This window comes from Megascapheus bottae, chromosome 28 (genome assembly GCF_031878675.1).
Source record: "Megascapheus bottae isolate mThoBot1 chromosome 28, mThoBot2.hap1, whole genome shotgun sequence".
Lineage (NCBI taxonomy): Eukaryota > Metazoa > Chordata > Mammalia > Rodentia > Geomyidae > Megascapheus > Megascapheus bottae.
In genome coordinates, this window is record NC_143536.1 from 9,350,981 (window position 1) to 9,374,803 (window position 23,823).

A 23,823-nucleotide genomic window follows, 5' to 3' on the forward strand; every position below is an offset into this window, starting at 1 on the left:
GCTGTGGCTCAAGTGGTAGAGCTCTAGCCTTGAGAAAGCCTAAGGACAGTGCTTAGGCCCCGAGTTCGTGCCCTAGAACTGGCAAAAAAAAAAAAAAACATGGACTGGGAATGTGGCTTACTGGTAGAACGCTTGCCTAATATGCATGAAGTCCTGGATCTGATTCGTCAGTACTACATACACAGACAAAAGCCAGAAGTGGTGCTATGGCACAAGTGGCAGAGTACTAACCTTGAACAAAAAAGCTCAGGGACAGTGCCCAGACCCCTGAGTTCAAGCATCAGGACTGGCCAAAAAAAAAATTCTCTGAATCTTGCTCCCTGGCCTGTGGAATGGAATAAAGAATATTTCCTTCCTAGAACAGTCCCCAGAGTTATTTGAGGTCAGATAACTGAACGCCTGCCAATAATCAAGACCTCCATTTCCTCACTGTGCTCAGACTGGACTCCCAGCATAAAACACACGTGGCCCAGCTGCCTGGAAAAGTGTCACTACGAGAGCAAACAGATTTGCGTGATCAAGACGTGATACCTGCCTGCAGTTTTCAGGTCCTTGCATGGCTCCCAGCTGCTTCCAAGTTTCTCTGGGTCCAGATGAACTCGCTTTTCACATGGACACTCTTGACTCAAAAGTCAGGGAAAGCAACAGAAGTGATCCTAAAGTTAACTATCCCAAAGCTTCTACCATTACACAAGCTTAAGATCGACATTTATCTATGTCACTGTGGTAGCCCACAGTGGAAACTCCAGTTTCATTTCACAATGGTCTGGTTTGTCTCAGACCTAAAGGTGACAGCAGTACAAGGGAGTTTGCACAACCTCTGGACAATGAAAAGACCTTCACCCACAAGCTCTGTCTACATCAAGCTTATCAAAGAAAGTCACAGATCGGGGACACGGACCCCCTCCAGTCAGCTAAGTGGAAAACCCAGAGAAATCAGTAAAATCAGATCTGTAAAGGACTTGCAGGGCTGGGAATGTGGCTTAGTGGTAGAGTGCTTACCTAGCATGCATGAAGCCCTGGGTTCGATTCCTCAGTACCACATAAATAGAAAGAGCCAGAAGTGGCACTGTAGCTCAAGTGGTATAGTGTTAACTTTGAGCAAAAGAATCTCAGGGATACTGCCCAAGCCCTGAGTTCAAGCCCCAAGGCTGGGAAGAAGAAATAACCTGCAGTCTTACTTAGAACAATGAAATTAGACACATCTCTTTATCTTTTTGTTTCTAAACTGAAAGCCCTAGGTCCTGGGATTGCCCTCTCAGTTCTCAACAAGCTAGAATGGCTGGTCGCAGAATCTATACAGCGGCCCACACCAAACTTAAAAATAATAAAAGGAGGGCCAAGAGTTTGGCCTCGTGGTAGAGTGCTTGCCTAGCATGCACAAAGACCTGGATTTGATTCCTTGGTACCACATACATAGAAAAAAGCCAGAGTGGTGCTGTGGCTCAAGTGGTAGAGTTCTAGCCTTGAAAAAGCCCAAGGACAGTGCTCAGGCCCTGAGTTCAAGGCCCAGGACTAGCAAAAAAATAAAATAATAATAAAAGGACAGATCCTAGAATTAAGCTGCGTACTGTGATGGCACAAGACCCTGGCATAAGGAAGTTTTGTAACAAACTGTGTTAAGCAGCAACCTTTAGGGGGTCCCCTGGGAACCAGAAGTGACCCTCACTTAATTCTGTCCCTTGGATGCTGGCTTTGCAGTAGAAGAGCCCCGAAAGGGGTGGCTGACTTACCACTTTACTGCCTCTGCTGGCTTTTCCCATGTTTCTCTATTGTGTGTTCAGTGTGTCTTCCCTGAGTGCCTGAATCTATGCCTGTTTGTGGAAGGCCTGTATTTTAGCCTGCTGGCTGCTCTAGACTGACTAAATGTCACTTCATAGATTAACCAGCTCCAGCTGTTTAAAAATATCCTGAAGCATTTAACCTTCAAAGCACAGGCTAGCAGCAGTGAAGGGGGGGCGGGGTGCCCCACATCAGGGCACTTGTGCAAGCCATCCTATTCCATGGAGTGTGGCCTTCTACTCCTCCATCCTATAGCTCCCTTTCTTCCACGGGGGGGGGGGGAGATCTGGGAATGGGATATGTAAGGTGCAAAATGTCATAACACAGCAAAGTCTCAGTGAAATGACAGGCTATCATTCGAGAGCCTGGCCCACAGTGAAGGGCCTGACTGAGGGGAGGGTACAGGGAGGAGTCTCTTCCCTCTCCAAGCAAGATCACCACTTAATGGAATGTTTCTGATTTCTTGGGAAAGTTTAAAAAAAAAAAAAAGCTAGTTGGGTTCCAGGTCAGGTAGCCTTAGCTGGGAGAAAGGGAGCAGAGCAGAGGAAATCTGCATCTGCTGTGACTGGTTACACAGTGTTCCAAAACATACGGGACAAAGGTCACTTCCAGGCCCAGGGGAGCCAAAATCACACAGAAGTACCTCATGCTTAACAGGGAACAGACAGCAGTGAGGAGGCCCCAGACTTCTCATCCACAAGCATAAGAAATGGGTAAAAGCACCAGTGCTCACACAGAACTGTCTCAATTGCTGCTAGGGCAGGACAGGTGTGGTCCCTTGTGTTTCTAGGAAGGAAAAATCAACATTTGTTGGACTTCTTGGCATTTTCTCCATGGGATATAGAAGCAGAAGTGGACTTGGCACTTTAAGTCCTCTGGCAGGGGTAGTGTCACCACCTGCCACCTGCACTGGCAGGAAGTTAGGCAGGTGCATAAGAACTACTGCACCACCAGCCAGAGATCCTATGATGTGTTGGTCACTCACATCTGTAATCCCAGCTACTCAGGAGATCTGAGGATCAAAGTTTAAATCCGGCTAAGGCAGGATAGTCTGAGTCACAGACTATCTCTAGTTAACCATCCAAAAGCCAAAGTGTAGCTGTAGCTCATGGTAGAGCTCAGGGACAGCGTCCAAGCCCTGAGTTCAAACCCTAGGACTTCAAGAATGAGAGAGTTCCAATCATTTACTTTTATCACACGCTAAATGTGCTGAGCTTTCTCACTACTAAACTACTCTCAAAAAGATCAAGACCTAAGGATTATGGTTCAAAACCAGTTTAGGTAGGTAAGTTCGTAAGACTATATTATTCTTCAATTAAACAAACAAAAGAACAGAAATGGAGCTGTGACTTCAGCGGTAGAGCACTAACGCTGGACAAAAAAAAAGCTTAGGATAATACCCAGACTCTGAGCTCAAGCCCCATGACTGAAAAATGAACAACACAAAGGTATTAATAGAATCTTTTGGATTTTTTTCAAATATACCCCGAATCCAGGAAGTCAGGCATAAAAAATAAAAGTCATGAATTTACATGAAACCCAAAGCTTTGAGCAGGATAAGCCAGTGTTTTACCATTGAGCTACAATCCCCAGCCCTGCATTAATATTGTGGGGTTTTTGGTCTCTCTTCTCCTCCCCCCAATATCATAGAGAAAAGACAGGAAATGTAGACTGAGAAGCCAGCAAAAACCCGAAAGTATTGATTTCTTGGTTTAACCAACTCCTTAAGTACTTGGTGGTAGAGGGTTTGCCTTTAGATCTGGGGAGGGAAGTATTCCTTTCAAGTACAGAGATCTGTAAGGACTAGGGCCTTTAGCTAGCTAGGCAAGTACTCCAACCACTGAGCCTACCCTCCAAGAGACCTTTACATTGAGAGACTTTCAAGTATGAAAACGCCATTCTGCAGCAGCCAGCCCCTTCTCAACCTTCATTGGGCCAAGTCAACACTCAGCTTTCTTCCAAGTAGCCCAGAGCCTCCTCTCCTATTTTATCTTTATCCAGCTGGAAGGTTTGCAAGGACGAGAAGCCACTATCATCACCACACCAAATACATATGCCAAAAAGGCTTGCTTCTCCACTAAAAACAGAGTTTTTAATCCCAGAAGAAAAGTGGAGCAGAAGGCAAATTCTAAGTGAAAGAGGATATGATATATGCAGCTAACAAACTAAGGATTATTTAGAAGAAAAACAAAACCCCACTAAGTCAGTCTGACTTTGTTCCTAGCAGGTTTGGGTTAAAACCAAGCAGTGAACTTTCATACAATTAATTATTTTACAACAGGGGAGCTCTCAGGATACCATTTGCATAACTGACTTTCTTGGGTCATTCATTGGGTACTTGTGTGTTGATCCTGGGGCTTGAACTCAAGGCTTGGGCACTATCTCTGAGCACTTCTGCTCAAGGCTAATGGTCTACCACTTAACCACAGCTGCACTTCTGGCTTTTTTGGTAGTTTATTGGAGATAAAAGTCATACATGAGCCCAGAGCTTAGTCTAGTGGTGGAGTGCTTGCCTAGCATGCACAAACACCTAGATTTAATTCCTTGATTACCACATTCATAGAAAAAGCCAGAAGTAGTGCTGTGGCTCAAGTGCTATAGCTCTAGCCTTAAGAAAGCCAAAGGACAGTGCTCAGGCCCTTAGTTCAAGCCAGGATTGGTAAAAAATTTAATAAGTTACACATATATACCAATACACATAATATATGACATACTTACGACATAGCAATAATAATCTCCATTTCCTTTCTTTTGGGTTTGGGATGGTCTCGTGCTATAGCCCAGACTATATGAGTTCAAGTGCTAGCCTTGAACTCATCCTATTGGCTCAGCCTCCAATGCTAGCCTGAGAGGGTCTATCATCATGCTTTGTTCTGATATTCTTAAAAACATCCAATTGTCTGTTTCTTCAGTGCTTATGGTATCTGCTTCTCCCCACTCCTAGCAGTGCTAGGAGAAAGGTCCCAGAGCATGAGTGTAGAAATCTTACCCTTCACCTCTGCCCTGAACAAAGGAGTCCTAAGAGGACATCTCCCTCCTTCTTGGGCCTCTTCCTGCCCCCAACCACAAAATCCTAAGCCTTTTCATAGATGAGAGGCACAGGGATAAAGTCATTTCCAATCAAGAGCTAAAGAGCTAGGTCTCCATCTCATACCCCAGCCACAGGACAACACACAGTTCCATCCCCCTTCTCCCATCATGCTTTGCAGGCCAATGCACTACAATTACCTTGGAACCCAACACATCCACATTCTTAAGTCTAGAAAGTCATAGGGCATGGCAGAATACAGGCAGGATGGACGTGCCAAGTGTCTCAAAGGAAGTCCTTTTCCTGGCTAAAAGATGACACTTTGGGGGCCCCTAGAAGACTCCAACCAAGCTAGCCTGCCCATGGCACTTGGGGTTGGGTGCCCCAGGCCTGGCAGGGCAGAAGGAGGAAGTGGGCGTGGTGGCAGCAGTGAGTGGGGACAATGGTTGCTATGGTGATCTTGGCAGGCTATGTATAAGGGCAGGCCAAGGGCTTCCTAAGAGCCAAAGAATAGTCTACACCAAAGAAAACGTCAACCATCTTTTATTAACAACTGGCACAGAGTTAATGCTTTAACCCCACTGTCCAGGATCCAGGATGGATATGAGGACCCCATAAAGATGGTCTGTTAAGCAATGATTGAAAAACATTGCCCATCCACACAAGTACTTTATATAAAGGTAAGTTCTCCAGTATTGTAGAAAAATACACTCCAAAATGATTCAGTACATAAAAAAACAGCACTGGGGTTGTAGCTCAGAGGTATATAGCTTTGGGTTTGATTTCCAGTAACACACACACACATACACTTTCTCTCACACTCTCAGTAAAATGCACACACACCAAAAACAAAAAAACAGCAACAAGCTCCAGTGTTCAGTTATCTGCTGATGTGGAACACCAACTTTGCACAGCCCTAGAAAATTCACCCACCCCACACTAAAACAAAACCTTCCTTCTCTGGGTTCAACCGTCCCCGCTTACTCTGGAGAACAGGAGGGAGACCCAGTTGCTGTTCCTCAATACTCCAAGGAGGAACAGCACCTCCACCCTAGCTACCTTGATCCATACTTTCAAAGAAACAGCCCCAAAGCTTTCTAAACAACACCCAGCACCCCAGAATCTACAAAAATCTATCTACTAGGTCAAAACAAGTAGCAGGCGGAACCAAACCATTTGTTGGGCTCAAAAGTTACAACTCTCCCCTTTTAACTAAAAAAGAAAAGTAGGAGGATCAAGTAGATGTGGTTTTCAGGCCAAGCTGCCTGTGTCTTGGCTGGGGCCCTTATCTTGCCCGGATGGGAGGGAGGGAGGTACAGGCGGTAGAGGACCTGCTATTTCTGGCTGCAGAAACAGGGCTGCAGGCCCTGTGCAGCCTACTTGAATGCTAATAATCCCCAAGTGACAAACACTTCCACAGAGGCTCTTCAAAACCACCCCTGGAGTCAGACTGCCCCTTGGTGTGGGGTCACAGCTCTTTCCAATCGATGGGCTTCTTGCCAGATTTCTTCAGCAACTCATTGGCTTTTGAAAAATGTCTACACCCAAAGAATCCTCGGTACACAGACAGCGGGGAGGGGTGAGCGGTCTGCAGGACGTGGTGCCGCTTCTGAAAGAGAACACAGTACAAGGTGGCAGACAAGGGATGGGCAAAGGATGGCTGTGGCACTTTAAGACAGCCATGTAAATCCTCTTTGCCTTACCTATATTAGCTTACACAATGCTCAAGCCTGTGTGTAATTCTAGCTATTCAGGAGGTGGAGATTTGAGGATCACAGTTTGAAACTAGCCTGGACAGGAAAATATGTGAGACTCCAGCCTATGACAGTGCCCAGCTGTAATATGACTGATGAGGAGTACATGAGGAACACTGACACAATAGATTATGAAAAAAGACCACCAGGTTCCTAACATTGGCAAGCAGCACAGCTGGGCTGGAAAAGACAGGCAGGCAGGCTTCTCAGGGAAGGAAAAAGTCTGCAAGCTAGACAAAGATGAGCAGAGGTGTGGGGCGCCACAGAAGGGACCAGGGCTTGTCAGCCTGCAGCTCCTGGGAGAAAAGAGCCAAGCAGCTGGCCACCCTAAGCCCAGACCCTGAGAAAGCACTGGAGTGCTCTAAGAATAAGCAGATCAGGACTGATATGAAGCAAAAACGAACCAGGGTATAAGGGATCTGATGTTCAGAGACGGACAGAAGCATGCAGGTATGAATGACTGCCACATGCAGGAAGACAGAAAGGGACAGGTAGGTGCAATGCAGGGCAAGGTATCAGACCTGTGGTTGGGCAGGAGGCATAGGATGGTGCTTTCTCATTGAGGGGTGAGAGGGGCATCCCAGAGGAGGATGTGGAATGTGATGTGCTCCTGCAGAGACCTGCAACCTGCCCGGCATGCACAAGCCTCTCACCTTACACAAGGCTACGCTTACTAATCATGATTACCAATGTTCCGAGTAACAGCGAGGACAGCCTTAAACCTCCCTGAGGCAGAGATGAGAAACCCTTCTCACCCACATTTCTTACCTACTTAAATAGCATCATACCTATTTTTTCACCTGCCATTTCACCTGCTCTTTGCTTGTGAACACATGGGATGTATCAGAAAGTAAAGCCAGCCAGGTGCCAATAGCTCATTCCTGTAATTCTAGTTACTCAGGAGGCTGAGTTCTGAGGGCTGAAGTTCAAAGCCAACCCAGGCAGGAAAGTCTATAAGATTCATCTCCAATTAGTCACAAGAAAACTGGAAGAGGTACTGTGGCTCAAGGTGGTAGAGTGCTAGGCTTGAGCAAAAAGAGGTGAGGGACAGAGCATGGCAGTCTACTTTGCTCGAGTCCAAGATGAAGACGTGGGTGTGGTACTGCATACCTGTAATCCCAGCTCTCCAGACTGCCCTACACTATATAGTAGGCTACAGGCTAGCCTTGCATTAATATTTCAAAATATCAAAAAAGGAGAGAAGTCTATAGACTTCTATCACTGGCTTAGAATGCTACCAGAATCAAGAGTGGACACACTCCACAGACTGAGCTCTAGCTCTAGCGCTGGCTCCCGTACCCTCAGGCACTGATCCAAAACAAATTGGGGTAAGCTCCACCCCCCCCCCCCATCTCAGAAGCCTCTGCAGAAGGGAAACCAGGCATGACCAAGTTCACACAACACCAACTAGGGGTGGATTTGTCTCACTGCAAGCTTTGGAAACCCCAGGTGACCTGGGGAAGCCCTTAACCTCGGGTACAGAGGAAGTATTTACCTACAATTCCCCTGCCCATACTTCCCAAGTCAGCATGTCCTCACTCCCTCCTTCCTCTGCAGACTCCTACCTCCACCGTTCATCTGTCCTGCTTGGCCTGCAGAGAAATGCTATGGCTGGCCTGGGAGCACAAGCACTGTGACAGGCAGGATTGTAACACTTACAAGGGCAGAGTTTCAGGGATTCAGTCAGGTGGGATTAGGGGAAGGGACGAGAGGATTTCAGGATGATATCAAGGTCTCATCTCAATGTGCAGGTAGGACACACATGAGGCAGGCAGAGATAGTGGTATGCATGCACTGCACGCACAATACAAGTTCAGGCTCAGTGGCTGCCCCTCAGAGCCTTGCCTCATCTGCACAGAGGCAGAGTGGCATGTGGGGACCTTTGCACCTCCTGTGCATATGGTATGTCTACTAAGCCCCAAGCTGGCCAGCTGTTTCTCACACATTGCTAGTCATTCCTGAAATGGCTCTAAGAACTTTGACAACATGCACTCCCGAGGGACCTGTAGCAGGGGTTCCAAGAACCATACTGGCATACCCTGTCGATGGCACTGCCTTTCTTCTGAGCATAGGAGCCCCAGAGCAAGAAGACAAGGCCACTCAGGTTCTGATTGAGCCAGGACACAACCGCATCAGTGAACTGCTCCCAACCTCTCTCCTTATGGGAGTTGGCTTGATGGGCCCGGACGGTGAGGACAGCATTGAGGAGAAGGACACCTGCAGACACAGGCCACAAGAAGGTAAGGAGGTGCACAGCTGGTACCAGGTCCCCACGGCAGAGGTTAGACACAGGATGATGAAACCAATGCATCAACAGCTATGTGAAATCAGGACACAAAGAAGGCAGTACTGTGACTGGAGACAAGCTCTGGGCATTTGAAGGCACCAGATTTTCATCTCTGTCCTCTTGGTATCTTTTGGCATGCAATAATACATATGGCTTCTGTCAACAGAACCGTCTAATAAGACTACCACAAGTGATAATAATCACATTTAAAAAAAAATTACACTGAAGTAGTTCACCGAAGCAAAAATCATTTAGGAAGGAGTCAAGACTGAGAACAGTCATATTAATTTGAAGGTGGTGGGGCAGGATGGTCCTGTGGTGCAATTTAAGATGAAGAGGCACACACCACTTAGTCAACTAATGAAAGCCTATGGTGAACAGTTTGTCAATGAGGTAGATCAGATTCCGGTTTGATGGGCAGCCCATCAATGAAACAGACACGCCTGCACAGTTGGAAATGGAGGATGAAGATACAACTGATGTGTTCCCGTAGCAGACAGGAACTATAAAAAGGAACCTGCTACTTTGCTCCAGAACTTTGTTAATTAGAAAACATTCTTAATTAGAAAACTGCAATTTGGTTCCATTACATCCTAACTACTACAGTACAGCTTTCTCTATTCTTTCCTTTTCCCCTTCCCCATTCCTTTATTGTCCATAAAGTAACTGGTGTATGTGCACAAACATATTGCTTTTCTTTGTTTAACTAAATGGCCAATAGTATATTTTGGTTGACATCAAATGGAGATGGGATGGGGAAAAATACTGGTTCTGTGAAAATATCTCCCTTCTCATGCTCATTTAGTTTTTCTCTTTATATTTCAGTAAGTTATTTTGCTCTCACTGTTTTAACAAAAAAAAAGAAAAAACAAAAATCCTTGCATACCTTGATTGGGGAATTTTAATATTTTCATTTATCATTGTAAAACCAAGGACAATTTTATAACTTTTTTGTACGTAGCTGTTACATGTAGGGCAATCTGTCTTTAAGTAGGGGTAAATTACTCTTAAAAAAAAAAAAAAAAAGGCCGGGAGTTTGGTCTAGTGGTAGATTGCTTGCTTAGTATGCACGAAGACCGGAGTTCGATTCCTCCGTACCACATACATAGAAAAAAGCTGGAAGTGGTGCTGAGGCTCAAGTGGTAGAGCTCTAGCCTTGAGAAAGCCCAAGGACAGTGCTCAGGTCCTGAGCTCAAGCACAGGACTGGCAAAAAAAAAAAAAAAGAATCCTAGTTTTCCCTTCAAGTCAAGCATCTGGTTGTTTAAATAAACTTGTTTAAAATGAAGAAAAAAAAAGGTATTGTTAATATATATATATACATGTACACACACATATATATACTCTACTGGGCCATTTTATTAGTGTTATTTTGCAATTTATTATAGCTTTAGGAAGATATATAAATAAGCAGTGTACAAGATGGCTGGTGTTGGGTCACAACACACCCAACAAGGCTGGCTTACCTTGTTTGGCCCATCCAGATAAATCTCCGTGGCCAGGATGCACAAAACCATCTATGTCTGTAGACAGCTCTTTGTAAATGTTTTCCAAACTGGAAAAGAGCCAGGAGAACAGATGAAACAATCTTCTACCTAACTGTTCAAGTCTGATGATATTACAGAAGATATGTGTGGGAGGAGGTAAAACCGGCTCTCAGAACGGACAAGGCCACCCACAGCCCAGCTCAGTGATAAATACCCAGTACAGACTGGTAACATGCCCAAGACCTTGCTGGGATTTAGGCGCAGGCTAGCACCCGACAAAGCCTATTAACACTGACCCCACCTTTCCCCTGTAGCTTTTTTTTTTTTTTTTGGCCAGTCTTGGAGCTTGTACTCGGGGCCTGGGCACTGTCCTTGAGCTTTCTCAAGGACAGTGTTCTACCACTTGAGCTACAGTAATACTCTGGCCTTTTCTTTGTATATGGTACGGAGGAATGGAACCTAGGACTTTGTGTGTGCTAGGCAAGCACTCTACTTCGGGACCACACTCCCAGTCCCGAAGCTTAGCTTTGTATTTGTACTTTGTGTGTGTGTGGGGGGGGAGGTCCACGGGGCTTGAACTCAGACTGCATGCAGTCTCTGAGCTCTTCAACTCAAGACTACCACCCTACCCTTGAACCAAGTGCCACTTCCCGTTTGCTACAGGTTAATTGGAGATAAGAGTCTCAGGTCCTTTTGTGCCCGGGCCAGCTTTGAACCTTGATCCTCAGATCTCAGCCTCCTGAGTAGCTAGGATTATAGGTGTGAGCCCCCACGCCCCGCTGTATTTGTACTGTTATCTGTGTGTCTGGCATACAAGCCCCTCAGAAAAATGGTTCTTCCCCTAGGCCCTCCAGAATTTCTACAGTGCCCAGGACAGCCCCTGTTCCTCAGTGAGATGGTCCCAAATGACCACCATCAACAGTGGCAGGCTGGGAGCCCCTGTTCCATAACCTAGGGAAGGATGCTTCCCCAAGCAGAGACATCAGGCATTCACTCTGTTCACATCTGCAAGCAGCAGCCATTGGCCTAGAATGTTAAAGCAACTCTACCTGGGTGGAGGGGGAACTGGCCTTTGGACACTGAAGCAGAGCCCGTGAGCTTGGTTGGGTCCATGATAGGGATCTTGTCCCAAGATGACAACCTTCACCTGTGAACATGAGGCAACAAGGGATTAGGCCACACTGAAGTGTCAATAAGATAGGTGATGCCTACAGAGAGGGATAAGACAGTGACAAGGGGAACATGCTCTTGGCCCCACCCACCACCTTGCCTCCAGCATCACTCCTGGGCAGCCGACTTGGTGTCCCATTTCAAGAAGCCTTTGCAGGGAACTAACTTAGAACCTTAAACTTGAAGAGGAGCATGACATGAATTCACAACAGAACAGCTGTCAAAGGGTATTTTAAACCTTCACAGATCCATCCTCTGTGACTTTCAAGGAGTCAAAGCAATTCAAATTCACCACTACCAGCAGCAGCAGAGGTGGTAGCTGCTGACCTGTAACCTGGAATAGCTGAAACCAGGAAAATGAGGTCAAGACCCAGGGCAATGGAGTAGGTGGCAGAAGTAGAAACAATGCCTGCCTACGATGTTGAAACAGCCCAGCTGCCCTAAAGAGTCTACCTGACCTTCGTTTGGCTTTCCTACGTCAGCCCTGGTACCTTCTTGAACCTTCCTCCACCTTGGCCACCCTCAGCTCTGCACCCCTTCCAATCTAGCTGTAGGCATTCCCAAAGACAAGGAAGCTCAGTTTCCATACCTGAGCCTAGCTGCCAGCGTATTTTTTTCCATGGTTACAGGCCTGGAGGAGCAGCTGCCTGGCACTAGGATTCAAGTCCCCAGAGCCTCTCTGGCTTAGCACTAATGCACATCTACAAAGTCACCCTGCCCTCCCATGAGATTCTTAGAGAAGTAGACTGATACTTTTTATGTTTCAGCTACAGTCTCAGTTATGTCTAGACCATAATCACCTTATATATACTTCCTGTACAGCCTGTACAAAATGACAGGCACCTGCTACTACTACCAGATTACTGGTTGATCTAGGTTGTTTAACTCAGGCTAGCCTTGAGCTGAAATATGATCTTCACCTGTCAAGTAGTTAGGATTACATGCACGGGCCACTGTACCCAGATCCATACCTCTTTTTGGCTTATGTTGATCACTGGTATTCAAACAAAGAAAAACCTAGTACTGAAAAAGACCAAAATGTTTTTTTTTTTTTTTAACTTCATAAACAAGAAGCTATATTCTACATTCTTGCTCTAAAATGAAAACGGACATTCTGGGATCATCAGGCACAATTGCTGTATCCAGATGAATTCACCTACTTTAGGTCTACTTGATTAGGAAGTATTTGCTCATTTAACCATGGGTCCTACACTGCTTACAATCCAAGTGAGGAAAAAAACACCTCAAACCACCACACAGGTGGTGGCCAACAGGCTGCAAGGTGTCACAGATGGCTCCAAAAGCAGAAGCAAGGTTGTGACATTGCATTGTCCAACTCTTAAATAGCATTGGTAGAGGCTAGGTTGGGAGGCAGGCTATAGCCTCTATTAAGGATAGCTCTTTAGAACTCATAGATCATGCAGGTGAAGCCAAAACTGGCTCCCCCCCAAACGGAGACCACAGTGATTGGATTGGCAATCAGCACCTACCTGGAGATGCTCTAGCACAGGCAGACAAGAGTTAAGAGCCGGGATTAAGTAAAACGTAAGAAACTACAGCATGCATAAACAAATTACACAAGTAGACGGCAGCAGTTCTAGGAGCTAAGGGATGGGGCAAGAGCAGCTGAAGGGAGGGTGGCAGACAGCTAGAGAGAGGTGTGGTTGGCTAGGGGTAACTTTTGACATTCCATAGCACAGCAGGGTTAACTGTGGTTCATGAACTGAATGTAACAAACAGGTTGGGGAGAAGATATGATACAAGTCAGAGGTGGTAAACATAAAAATTTCTCTGATCAGATATCCGTTGTACACAGATATCAAAATGTCATTCTGTACACCATAAACATATAATTACTAGGAATAAAGTTAAAAATGAAAGTATATTTAAAGACTAAGAAGGAAAAGGAAATTTTGAAGCCAGACAGTCATACAATTTACTCTGTGTGCACCACTTTTAAGAAGAGTTACTTACCAGAAAAGTCTATCAAATTATATATATTTGGGGGCCAGTAGTTTGGCCTAGTGATAGTGCTAGCCTAGCATGCACGAAGACCCGGGTTCAATTTCTCAGTACCCCACATACATAGTAAAAAGCCGGAAGTGGTGCTGAGGCTCAAGTGGTAGAGTGCTAGCCTTGAGAAAGTCCAAGGACAGTGCTCAAGCCCTGAGCCCAAGCCCAGGACTGGCGAAAAAAAAAAAAAAAAAAAAACAAAACCCACAAATTATACATATTTGAGTCTTCTTCCTAATGCTGTGGCTTCCACGGTCCCACATGTGTGAGAATTCAAGTTATACCTGGGTGGGTCCTGAATGCACTATCCTATAAAGGGAGGATCTACTGACTCTGATGATTACTGAATTAGTATGGAGTAATATACTGTATATCTGTACATATATTACAGATATTTTAGTAATATAGCCAAGGTCTTTAGCCTCCTGCAAACACAACACTAAGTTACAAAGACTACAGGTTAAAATATTGTCAGTGGAACATCAAGATTTCAGTGTCATTTATGACTGAATTTATTGATTGCAGTTTAACTCCAGTGCTTAGAATCCCCCCCTCTAATAAAATTTACCCATGATACTTACATCTCTCATGTCACACATTTGGGTCCATGTGAAGACTTGGTGTGGAGGAGGATAAACAGTGTAATGTTTTCTTTCTTCTGCAACAAATCCCATTAGCTAATTTAGAAACAAGATTAAAATCAGATTCTCACTGGTAAAGAATTCAGTAAGAAAGCCTCACTTATTAGTTCCTTGTCCTGTTTTAAATCCAAATTCATTTAAAAATGAGCAAGAGGGGAAAAAATGGCATTTGCCTCCCCCGCCCACACACACACACACAACACATCAGGCTCATTTCTTTCCTCTGGGCTGGATCAAAATGGATTTGCCAAGCTTGAGTTCTTGATGGGGTCAACCAGTTCATTCTCTTCCCCTTTTTGAACGAGTCAAGCCTAGTTTCAGTCTGTGATGATTTTTACTATACGAGCCGTTCCTGGAGAGCAAACTTAAGCGGCTTAAGACTTACAAAGTCATCTTACAGGATTTAACAGCTCTAACCAATAAAAGTGCTTGGATTCAAAACAAGGCGCCCTTGCAGCCCTCGGCCATGAAAAGACCATCGGAGAAGACAAGAAAAGCCTGTGAAAGAAAACAGCCTGTAATAAAGGGAATTTGGCCTGCTGTCCCAGGGGTACCGCTCTGAAACTGGACCCTCCTCCTTCACCTTTATGAAGTACGGTTTCCCGAACTCGCCGCCGAGATGCCGCTTCCAGCTCTCCCCGAAGCCCACGGGCACGTTGCGGGCCGCGAGTCGGAGCAGGGCCGCGGCCTTGTTCCTCTGGATGCGGCCCAGCTGCTCCGGGCTGAGGGGTGAAGAGGGCGGCGTGCCCGACTCATCCTGCCCGGTTCGGATCTTCTTGGCAGGGCTGGCCTGGAAGGGGTCCCCACAAAGGCGGGTCACGAACCGTATCGGACCTGCCTTCCGGACCAAACCCAAACGCCGATGGCAAAAGACGCCCATAGGTGGAGCAGGAAGAGCCAAACCCAAACGACCGGAACCTACAACGCACAGAGCCGGGAGGCAGCCCCGCGACGCCCCTCGAAAGCCTTCGCTACGGGGAAACCCCGAGCCCGGGCGCCCCGCCCTGCGGGACCCGCCTCACGCAGCCCCACGTGGCCTTTTCGCGGCAAAACCCTTCCCCCTCCGGTCCCGCCCCCACGCTCCTTTGATTGGCTGGCGGGCTGCGCAGGGCGGGGCCTCTCTGCGCTGATTGGCCCCGCGATCTCCGAAGCTCGACCTCATTGGCCGAACGTCCAGCATGGCGGCCCGTGAAGGACGCCGGCGGCTGTTTTGAACACGTGGGAGCTGTGTGGAGCACCGAACTCTGGTGGAACCAGTCGGCGGCGCTCCTCCACGCTCCTCGGACAGGCAAGACTCCCCTTTTTCCTCCCCTTTCCTACTCCTCGTCCGCAGCCTCTCCCCATCCCACCCCCGAAAAGGTCCCTCGTCTCGTCTCACCGCCTCCTCGCCGCTCTCCTCAGCGGCGGCCACCACGCCAGCCCCCGGCGCGGCCGGCTCCGGGCTGCAGGAAGGCCGCTTCCGGGAGGGGTTCGGGGAGAAGAAGGAGTAGAGGGTCTTCTGGCCGATCATCCCGGAGTCGGAGAGGGCGCGGACGCGCGCTGCCCAGGGACTCGCGGCTGGCGCGCTCGGCGGCGGGCGGGTTTGCGATTGGCGCCAAGCGGCCCGCGCATGCGCTTAGCGAGGCGGGGGGGTGGGGTGGGGGAGCGGGGCGGGGTGAGGGTGTGGATTAGGGGCCGGGGGCCCAGTGCGCATGTGCAGGAGGGGCTGGGCGCCTGGCCCCCGGGGAAGGTGGGACCTGAAAGGACTGAACTTGATTCCTTCCCGGAATCCTTCCCTTGCTGTACGTACCTCCGCCGCTCAGCCTGGTAATAGTTAATCCACTTAACACAACCCATTCTACCGAGCGAAAAGACTTTGAGCTGGGAAAACATTTTGCACAAGGTTTTATTGATCCACGGGACTGCTCTAGCCTGACCCCTCTCTTTACAAACACCCAACTACTCTCCCATGTCAGCAGTGTATGGACACACACGAGATGGAGATTTCATCAAGGCAAAAAAGATGCAATAGGATGCACAAAGATGCAAAAGAGTTAGGTGGAGCAGTTTGCTAGTGTTCTGTTTGGGTTTTTTTTTTTTTTTTCTTTCTTTTTGCTAGTCCTGGGGCTTGAACTCTGGGCCTGGGCACTGTCCTGAGCTGCTTTGTGCTCAGGGTTCTACCACTTGAGCCACGGTGTCACTTCCTACCTCTTCTGATTAATATATTGGAGATAAGAGTTTCATGGACTTTCCTGCCCAGCCTGACTTTGAACCACAATCCTCAGATCTCAGCCTCTTGAGTAGCTAGAATTAGAAGTGTGAGGCACTGGTGCCTGGCTTTTGCTACGTTTTTTTGTTGTTTTTTGGCCAGTCCTGGGCTTAAGCTTAGGGCCTGAACTCTGTCCTTGGGCTTTCTCATGGCTAGAGCTCTACCACTTGAGCCACAGCACCATTTCCATTTTTTTGTATGTATGTGGTACCGAGGAATTGAGCCCGGGTCTTCATGCATGCTAGACAAGCACTCTACCACTAGGCCAAACGCCCAACCCCATTTTCTTTTTCTTTTTGATGGTATTGGGGTTTGAACTGAGGGCCTCACACCTACTAGGCAAATTTCCAAGTCCAGTGCTTTATGCATGCTAGGCAAGCACTCTACCACTAGGCCAAACTCCTGGCCCCAGGACTTACTCCTTTTAGCACTATTGGTAAAGATTTCTGTTCCTAACAAGCAGCATACCTGGTATATATTTAACACTATTGATAAAGATGTCTTTTCCTAATAAGCAGTATACCTGGTATATATTATGTATGTATGTGTGTGTGTATATCTATATATCTATATATATAGATATATTGCATCTTCCTTACATGGCTAGCTGTTCATACACAGGACAGATAATAGTTACAATTGAAGTAAAAGAAAATGAAATTTAGAAAATATACAAGGTGAAGGCACTTTGGTTTGACAGAAAAGACTATTTCTTTCTCATACCTCAGTGACCCCAGCACACACATTTGGGATTTTTCTCTTTCCTCTAGCTAATCTTGAATTCTACTCCAGCAGTTCCTATAGCCCGACTGAGATTAACAGTTATTTTTCCTATCCTGGGATTCTTTTTATTTTTTTTGGGGGGGGGGGAAGGGGTCTTGGGGCCTTGAACTTTGGGCCTGGATGCTGCCCAGAGCTCTTCAGTTCAAAGCTACCTCCCTACCCTTGGAGCCACAGCCCAATTTCCCCTTTTCTAGTGACTAATTGAGATAAGTCTCAAGGTCTTTAGTACCCAGGCTGGCTTTGAACTTTGATCCTCAGATCTCAGCCTCCTGAGTAGGATTACAGCTGTGAGCCATTGCACCCAGTGGCTGGGGGCTCTCTCCCTCCCTCCCTCCCTCTCCCTTCCCCCTACTCCCCCCCTCCTCTCTCCTCTCTCTGTGGGTCATGGGGCTTGACTGTGCCTGGGCTTTGTTCCTGAGCTCTTCTGCTCAAAGATACTGCTCTACCCCTGCAACCACAGCCCCACCCCACTTCCCTGGGTTTTTTTGTTTGTTTGTTTTTTATCCTAGTGGTTAATTGAAGATAACAGTATCAAAGACTTTTTACTGCCAGGGCTGGCTTTGAACCATGATCCTCAAATCTCAACCTCACAGGCATGATGAGCTACTATGCCTGACCAGGGATTCTTCTTTTTTTTTTTTTTTTGGCCAGTCCTGGCTTGAGCTCAGGGCCTGAGAACTGTCCTTGGGCTTTCTTCAAGGCTAGAGCTCTACCCTGAGCCACAGCACCACTTCCGGCTTTTTTTCTATGTATGTGGTACCAAGGAATTGAACCCAAGTCTTCGGGCATGCTAGGCAAGTACTCTACCACTAGGCCAAACTCCCAGCCCCTAGGGATTCTTTTTGAAACATAAATTACATCTCACTTCTGGCATCCTATGGCTTCCAAACTACATTCAATGCTAAATGAAATCTAATACTAAATCTGGTTCCCTGCAAGTCTCCTCTGGAGGCCTTCCACACATACACACTGTCCTCTGTTTAGAAAGCTTACACACACATACAATCCTGTGCCTAACAAGCTTCAGGAACTGTTCAGGACCCTTTCTCCTAAGGAAGGTCTTTCCCACCTTCCAACCTCTGTCTGAATAGCTTCCCAGCTACATGTCATATTTGTTCTTATTTATTTCTGTCTCCATCTCCAAAATGTTGCCAGGGCAAGAGTTTTATCCTGCTACTGGCGTGTGCCAGTGTCCATGACAAGGAGGGATGTATAGGAAGGAAGACAACTGGTGATTGAACATTTGCCTTTATAGCCACCTTGAAATAAGAGTTGGATGTATGTATAAGTTTGTTTATCCTGTGTGGTGAATGAATTACACCCTTGTGTAATTCTACAGTGTTAGAATTTATTGAATGCCAAGTACAACTAAGGTCAAGTTTTTTCCCAAGGCTAGCACTCCAGCACTTGGAGCCACAGATCCACTTCTGGTATTCTGGTGGCTAATTGGAAATAAGAGTCTCATGGACTTTCCTGTCTGGGCTAGCTCTGAACTGTGATTCTCAGATCTCAGCCTCTTGAGTAGCTAGGATTACAGGCATAAGGCACCAGCGCCTGGCCTTGGCATGTTCTTTTATCCCAACTAACATTAATTCTCAGGACACACTTCACATTAATAGAAAGGATACAAAATGGCTAGGTAAAAAAGCAGGGATTGAAGGAAGGGGTGCCAAGAGGCCTTGCCTAAAGCCAGAGCAGAGTTGCTACTGGAGTTACTTAATCACTTGCCCCTGAGTGGTTAAGGTGGTAATTTCCAATCTTTGGCCTGATTTCAGGCACAGAGTTGAATCCCTGTACAGAATTGGTTTCAGGCTTACCAGATCTGGCTGGATATTAGTTCCAGTGAGTGATGGAACTCAGCTATACCTGCCTCTCTCAAGTTATGGATATATGTTAACATGGAAGAAGGCTGACATGAAAGGCCATACATTGTTTTGTTTTTTTTCCTGGGCACTGTCCTTGAGTACTTTTGCTCAAAGCAAGCTCTCTGCCACTTGAGCCACAGCACCACTTCTGGCTTTTTCCGTGTATGTGGTACCGAAGAATCAGACCTCCTGCATGCTAGGCAAGCACTTTACCACTAACCCACATTCGGGGCCAGAAAGGTGTACATTGTATCCTCCCTCCATAGGAAATTCTGTAGCAAACATAGGAACATTGGGTCTCCCAGGCTGGGGTGGAGGAGGCGGAACTGAGCCACAGGGGCTCATTTATGGATCTCCCAGCTGCCACAGCACGCTTTGATACACATGCTGGCGCTCCTACTCCTTGGCTGCACGCTTAAGCTCTAGTGAGAAGAACGCCTGAATTTTGTGTCCTCTAGAACTTCCCCGCGCATGCCTGGGGCCAGGCCCGACCACGGCAGGGCCTGCGATGGCGCAGCGGGCCTGCAGGCGGCGCCGGAGAGCCGTTTCTCCGCTACCCCCGCCCCTCCCTTCCCAGCCAGCCGGAAATCCACCCACCGGCGGGCGGAGCTCCGGAGCAGCTTCGGGGGTTTGCAGAGCTGATGGCCGGGGTGCTGTGTGCGGAGACTCCGCACCACGCACGCCCCCCCCCCCACGTGCATGCTGTCCACCGGGATTCGGGGGCCGCCCCGCTTTGACGGAGTTTAACTCCCGGCCCTAGGGGCGTCCTGATCTGTAAAATGACCATCGAGCTTGGTGTGCAGATTCCGGGTGAGGCAGGCAGGTCTTGCAGGGGTTTTTGTTTTTGTTTTGTCTTGTGGGTTGTGGGACTTGAACTCTAGGCCTGGGCGCTGTCTCTGAGCTCTTCAGCTCGAGGCCACCGCCCTACCCCTTGAGCCACAGCATTACTTCCTGTTTTCTAGGGGTTAATTGGAGATAAGAGTCTCCTGGACTTTAGTGTCCGGGCTGGCTTTGAACTAGGATCCTCATATCTCAGCTTCCTGGGTAGCTAGGATTACATGCGTGAGCCACCGTGTCCAGTTAGGTCTTGCAGTTTTTAAAAGTTCTGACGCTGGGGGCCGGGAGTTTGGCCTAGTGGTAGAGTGCCTACCTAGCATGCACGAAGACCTGGGTTCAATTCCTCTGTACCACATACATAGAAAAAGCCAGAAGTGGTGATGCTGTGATTCAAGCTAGAACACTAGCCTTGAGGAAAACCCAGGGACAGTATTCAGGCCCTGAGCTCAAGCCCAGGACTGGCCAAAAAAAAAAAAAAGTGTTTAGGAAAAAGTGGCTCACATTTCTCTTAGTTCTGGCCCTGGGCTGTGAAGTGACAGCTGATGGTGACAGGCAGGTGTGAGAGATGCTGGGCCACCCTGTGCCCAAGAGCCCAGGGAGCTTAAAGCTCTGCTTCTTTCCTAGGTCCTGGCTTTACCCTGTAAAATGGGAACCTCCGCTTGATGTAGCTGTGAGTCCACTTGGAGGAAGAGATTTCCACTGGGGGCAGAAGGCACCTCAACCCTGCCTGCCACTGAGCTCCTGGCCTTTACTGTGGTAGGTGATGGACAGGTTCCTGCAGAAGCGGGCCCAGGGGGTCCTTTTGGGAAAAGCAGAGAAACAAAAGCCCACTAGGGAAGAGGCTGACTCCTCCGGAGAAGATGGAGGAACTATGGAGAAGAGGCCCAGGAGAGAGAGCACAGGAGATGCCAGCCACAAGGCAGGCCTCAGCTGGAGGCACATTCGTGGGGAGGGCCTGAACTTGGATTACACCATCCTGTTTGGCAGAGCAGAGGCAGATGAGATTTTCCGCCAGTTGGAGGAAGAGGTGGAATATTTTACTGGTAAGCTGAAGACTGTTGACCTTACATTGGATAATTCTGAATTCATGAAGCACTGATGAGTTGAGTGAAGATTCAACCAATAGTCTCTGGCCTTGGGATATAAATTTGGAAGGCAAAAAGAAAAGCAAGATTATCTGTCTACTAGTAGCCAATAGCAGAGTAGGGGCATCTGCCTGGCCGCTAAGTCACCAGAGAAAGTTAAAACATACTGGGTTCCATATAAGTCCAATGGAATCAGAATCATTAGGTCTACATCTGGATTTCAGTATAAAAAAAAAAAACCTAGGGGATGGGGCCGGGAGTTTGGCCTAGTGGTAGAGTGCTTGCCTTTAGCATGCACAAAGACCCAGGTTCAATTCCTTGGTACCACATACATAGAAAAGGCTGGAAGTGGTGCTGTGGCTCAAGTGGTAAAACACGCTAGCCTTGAGAAAGCCCAAGGACAATGTTCAGGCACTGAGTTCAAGCCCAGGACTGGCAAAAAAAAAAAAAAAAGTGTTTAGGAAGAAGTGGCTCACATTTCTCTTAAGTATATGGCAAAAGTCACACTTGTTTTCCTTTTGAGACAGGGTCTCTTGTAGCCCAGGCAAGCAACCACCTGCTGCCTTCTCCTCCTCAAGCTGGGATTGTAGGCATACACTAACACACCCACCAAGAATCACTGTGCTTACATGAAAACCTCAAGCAAGTCCCTGTGATGCTTGAGGAGGGGTCAACAGCAGGACAGTGCACACCACCGAAGGACAGAGGGAGCCACAGTGTCAGACTCCCGTCTGCTTCTCTGCAAGCTTTATGTGACTATATGAACTACCGTGTTCCATCTGCACAGGTGCGCTGGCAAGGGTCCAGGTGTTTGGGAAATGGCACGATGTGCCAAGGAAGCAGGCAACCTACGGTGATGCTGGGCTAACCTACACGTTTTCAGGTCTTACATTGTCACCAAAGCCCTGGCTCCCAGTTCTGGAACGTGTCCGGGATCGAGTCTCTGACATGACAGGACAGACCTTCAACTTTGTGCTCATCAACAGGTGACTCTTGGCCCCTTGGGTGGTTTGGGTTTTCTCCATGTCTCCCCCAGAAGGAAGCATCTGCGGTCCTCCAGGCTGGTTCATGTGCACAAGTTGTTCTTTGGGCCAGGTTATTTTGGACTGGTTCCTGGAAGCAGTCTGGGCAGCACTGTGACTGCTGGAGAAGGGAAAATCTCTGCATGGAAGGGCACGGGACAGATGCCCCCACAAGATGCCAGGAGCAACTGCTTCCACGAAGGTCACTTCCTGGCATCTGGTATCTCCCTGGGTACAAAGCCTAGGATGAGACCAGACTGCTTCCCAAAGATGTGGCATTTGACCTGGGAACTAAGTGGAGACCCCAAAGCAACAGCCATCTGGAGAAAAGTAGGGGGTTTCTGGGGGGGTGGTTGGAAAGCAGAGGATGAATGAAGGAGGAAAGGGGTACAGGGTGTACCCAGAGATAGGCAGGGCCAGACTGCCAAGAATGGGGGTTTTATTCTATGTGTAGGGAGCGATTGCTTTATGACAGGCTTACATACAGGAGCCAGGGAGTAGATGTGATCGTGAGCCTGCAAGCAGGAGAACAGATGGCCCTGGGTCATAGGCCAGAAGCATGGCCGGGGCAACCCTTCCTGCCCCCTTCCCAGCAAGGGGAGGGGCTTCTCTTCTATGCTGTCCTTGTTTCCTCCAACCACAGGTATAAAGACGGCTGCGACCACATTGGAGAGCACCGGGATGACGAAAGGGAGCTGGCCCCGGGGAGCCCCATCGCCTCCGTGTCATTTGGCGCCTGCCGAGATTTCTTCTTCCGGCACAAGGCCTCCCGAGGAAAGCCTGGCAGCCGGCCAGGGGAGGTGGTCAGGCTGCAACTGGCCCACGGGAGCTTGCTCATGATGAACCACCCGACCAACTCTCACTGGTACCACAGTCTCCCCATCCGCAAGAAGGTTCTGGCTCCTCGGGTCAACTTGACATTTCGTAAAATTCTGCCTACTAAGAAATGAGAGATGTTTGTAAACAGCATTTCCGTCTCCTTCTTCCCTGTCTATTCTGAGTGAGTGAGCCTGAAGCACAGAGGTGGCTTGATGGCTTTTTTTTTTTCTAGTTGATCCTGGGCCTTGAACTTGGAGACTAAGTGCTGCCTCTAAGCTTTTGTGGTCAAGGCTAGCGTTCTACCACTTGGAGCTACAGCTCTACATCCAGTTTGGGGTGGTGAATCGGAGATAAGAATCTCACAGACTTTTCTGCCCTAGCTGGTTCTGAACTATGATCCTAAGAGCTCAGACTCCTGAGTAGCTAGGATTACAGGTATGAGCTCCCAGCTCGCAGCTTGGTGACATTCTAGGGCCTGTTCTGTCGTAGAACTTACAGGGTGGAAAGATGGTGTTTGAATCAAACCCACAGATATGAAAGAATGGCAGTGGCTTTTCTTCCCCTAACAAAATGATTTTTTTATTGCTATAATACACAGCAGATACAAAAGTACCTTTAGCAGATACATAAACCAGCAGTCACGTGACACAAACTACTAGCTCAACTTAGGTTTTTCCAGAAAGAATTGACTACGTACTTTATAAATAAAAATTCGAAATCGGATTATTTGGTTGCTAGTGCCTACTTATTTACAAAACTGAGGAAGTTAGCGTTCAGGCAGGTTATCACTCACATTTACAGTGCTGGCTCTTGGCCGGCCTCTGGGCTCGCGGTAGACGGCCCAGGCTTGTGCCTTCACACTCTTCCTTCTGTGCCTGGGGTCCAAGGCAGCGAGGACAGCCAGCCCTCACTCTCAGCTACACACTGCAGTGCCATCTGAGGCCATCTATTGTCACATGACACAGGCACATTCAGTCCCACATCAAAGCCAACATGTGTGGGGC

General features: G+C 47.8%; 3 protein-coding genes across 7 annotated transcripts in view; 1 reads left to right on the forward strand and 2 right to left on the reverse strand.

Annotated features, from left to right (window-relative positions):
- The window catches only part of Acacb (acetyl-CoA carboxylase beta), a 76,964-nt gene extending 71,789 nt beyond the window's left edge, over nucleotides 1-5,175 (reverse strand). The window contains exon 1 of one of the 2 annotated variants that reach the window (XM_090320313.1): nucleotides 5,011-5,175. The gene's annotated coding sequence lies outside the window, so the exon portion shown is untranslated. Of the gene's footprint in view, nucleotides 1-4,500; nucleotides 4,933-5,010 lie in introns of those variants that run through there. The other variant, XM_090320314.1, reaches the window with a different exon arrangement.
- A 167-nt stretch (nucleotides 5,176-5,342) lies between these two features.
- Nucleotides 5,343-15,670, reverse strand: Ung (uracil DNA glycosylase). The gene is made up of 7 exons (XM_090320317.1): nucleotides 15,539-15,670; nucleotides 14,744-14,950; nucleotides 14,101-14,196; nucleotides 11,386-11,483; nucleotides 10,316-10,404; nucleotides 8,603-8,781; nucleotides 5,343-6,419 (listed from the first exon to the last, which is right to left on the reverse strand). Exons 1-7 carry the CDS (start codon nucleotides 15,668-15,670, stop codon nucleotides 6,279-6,281), a joined length of 942 nt encoding a protein of 313 aa, XP_090176443.1. The 3' UTR covers nucleotides 5,343-6,278.
- On the forward strand, nucleotides 15,346-23,634 carry Alkbh2 (alkB homolog 2, alpha-ketoglutarate dependent dioxygenase). 4 transcript variants are annotated; one of them, XM_090320319.1, is made up of 4 exons: nucleotides 15,346-15,448; nucleotides 20,518-20,936; nucleotides 21,766-21,964; nucleotides 22,644-23,634. In XM_090320319.1, exons 2-4 carry the CDS (start codon nucleotides 20,657-20,659, stop codon nucleotides 22,948-22,950), a joined length of 786 nt encoding a protein of 261 aa, XP_090176445.1. In that variant the 5' UTR covers nucleotides 15,346-15,448; nucleotides 20,518-20,656; the 3' UTR covers nucleotides 22,951-23,634. The 4 variants fall into 4 exon arrangements, with proteins under 4 accessions (XP_090176445.1, XP_090176444.1, XP_090176448.1 ...); XM_090320318.1 differs by lacking the exon at nucleotides 15,346-15,448 and adding an exon at nucleotides 19,783-19,866; XM_090320322.1 differs by lacking the exon at nucleotides 15,346-15,448 and adding an exon at nucleotides 19,783-19,866 and having other exon boundaries at nucleotides 21,862-21,964.
- The last annotated feature ends 189 nt before the right edge of the window (nucleotides 23,635-23,823 follow it).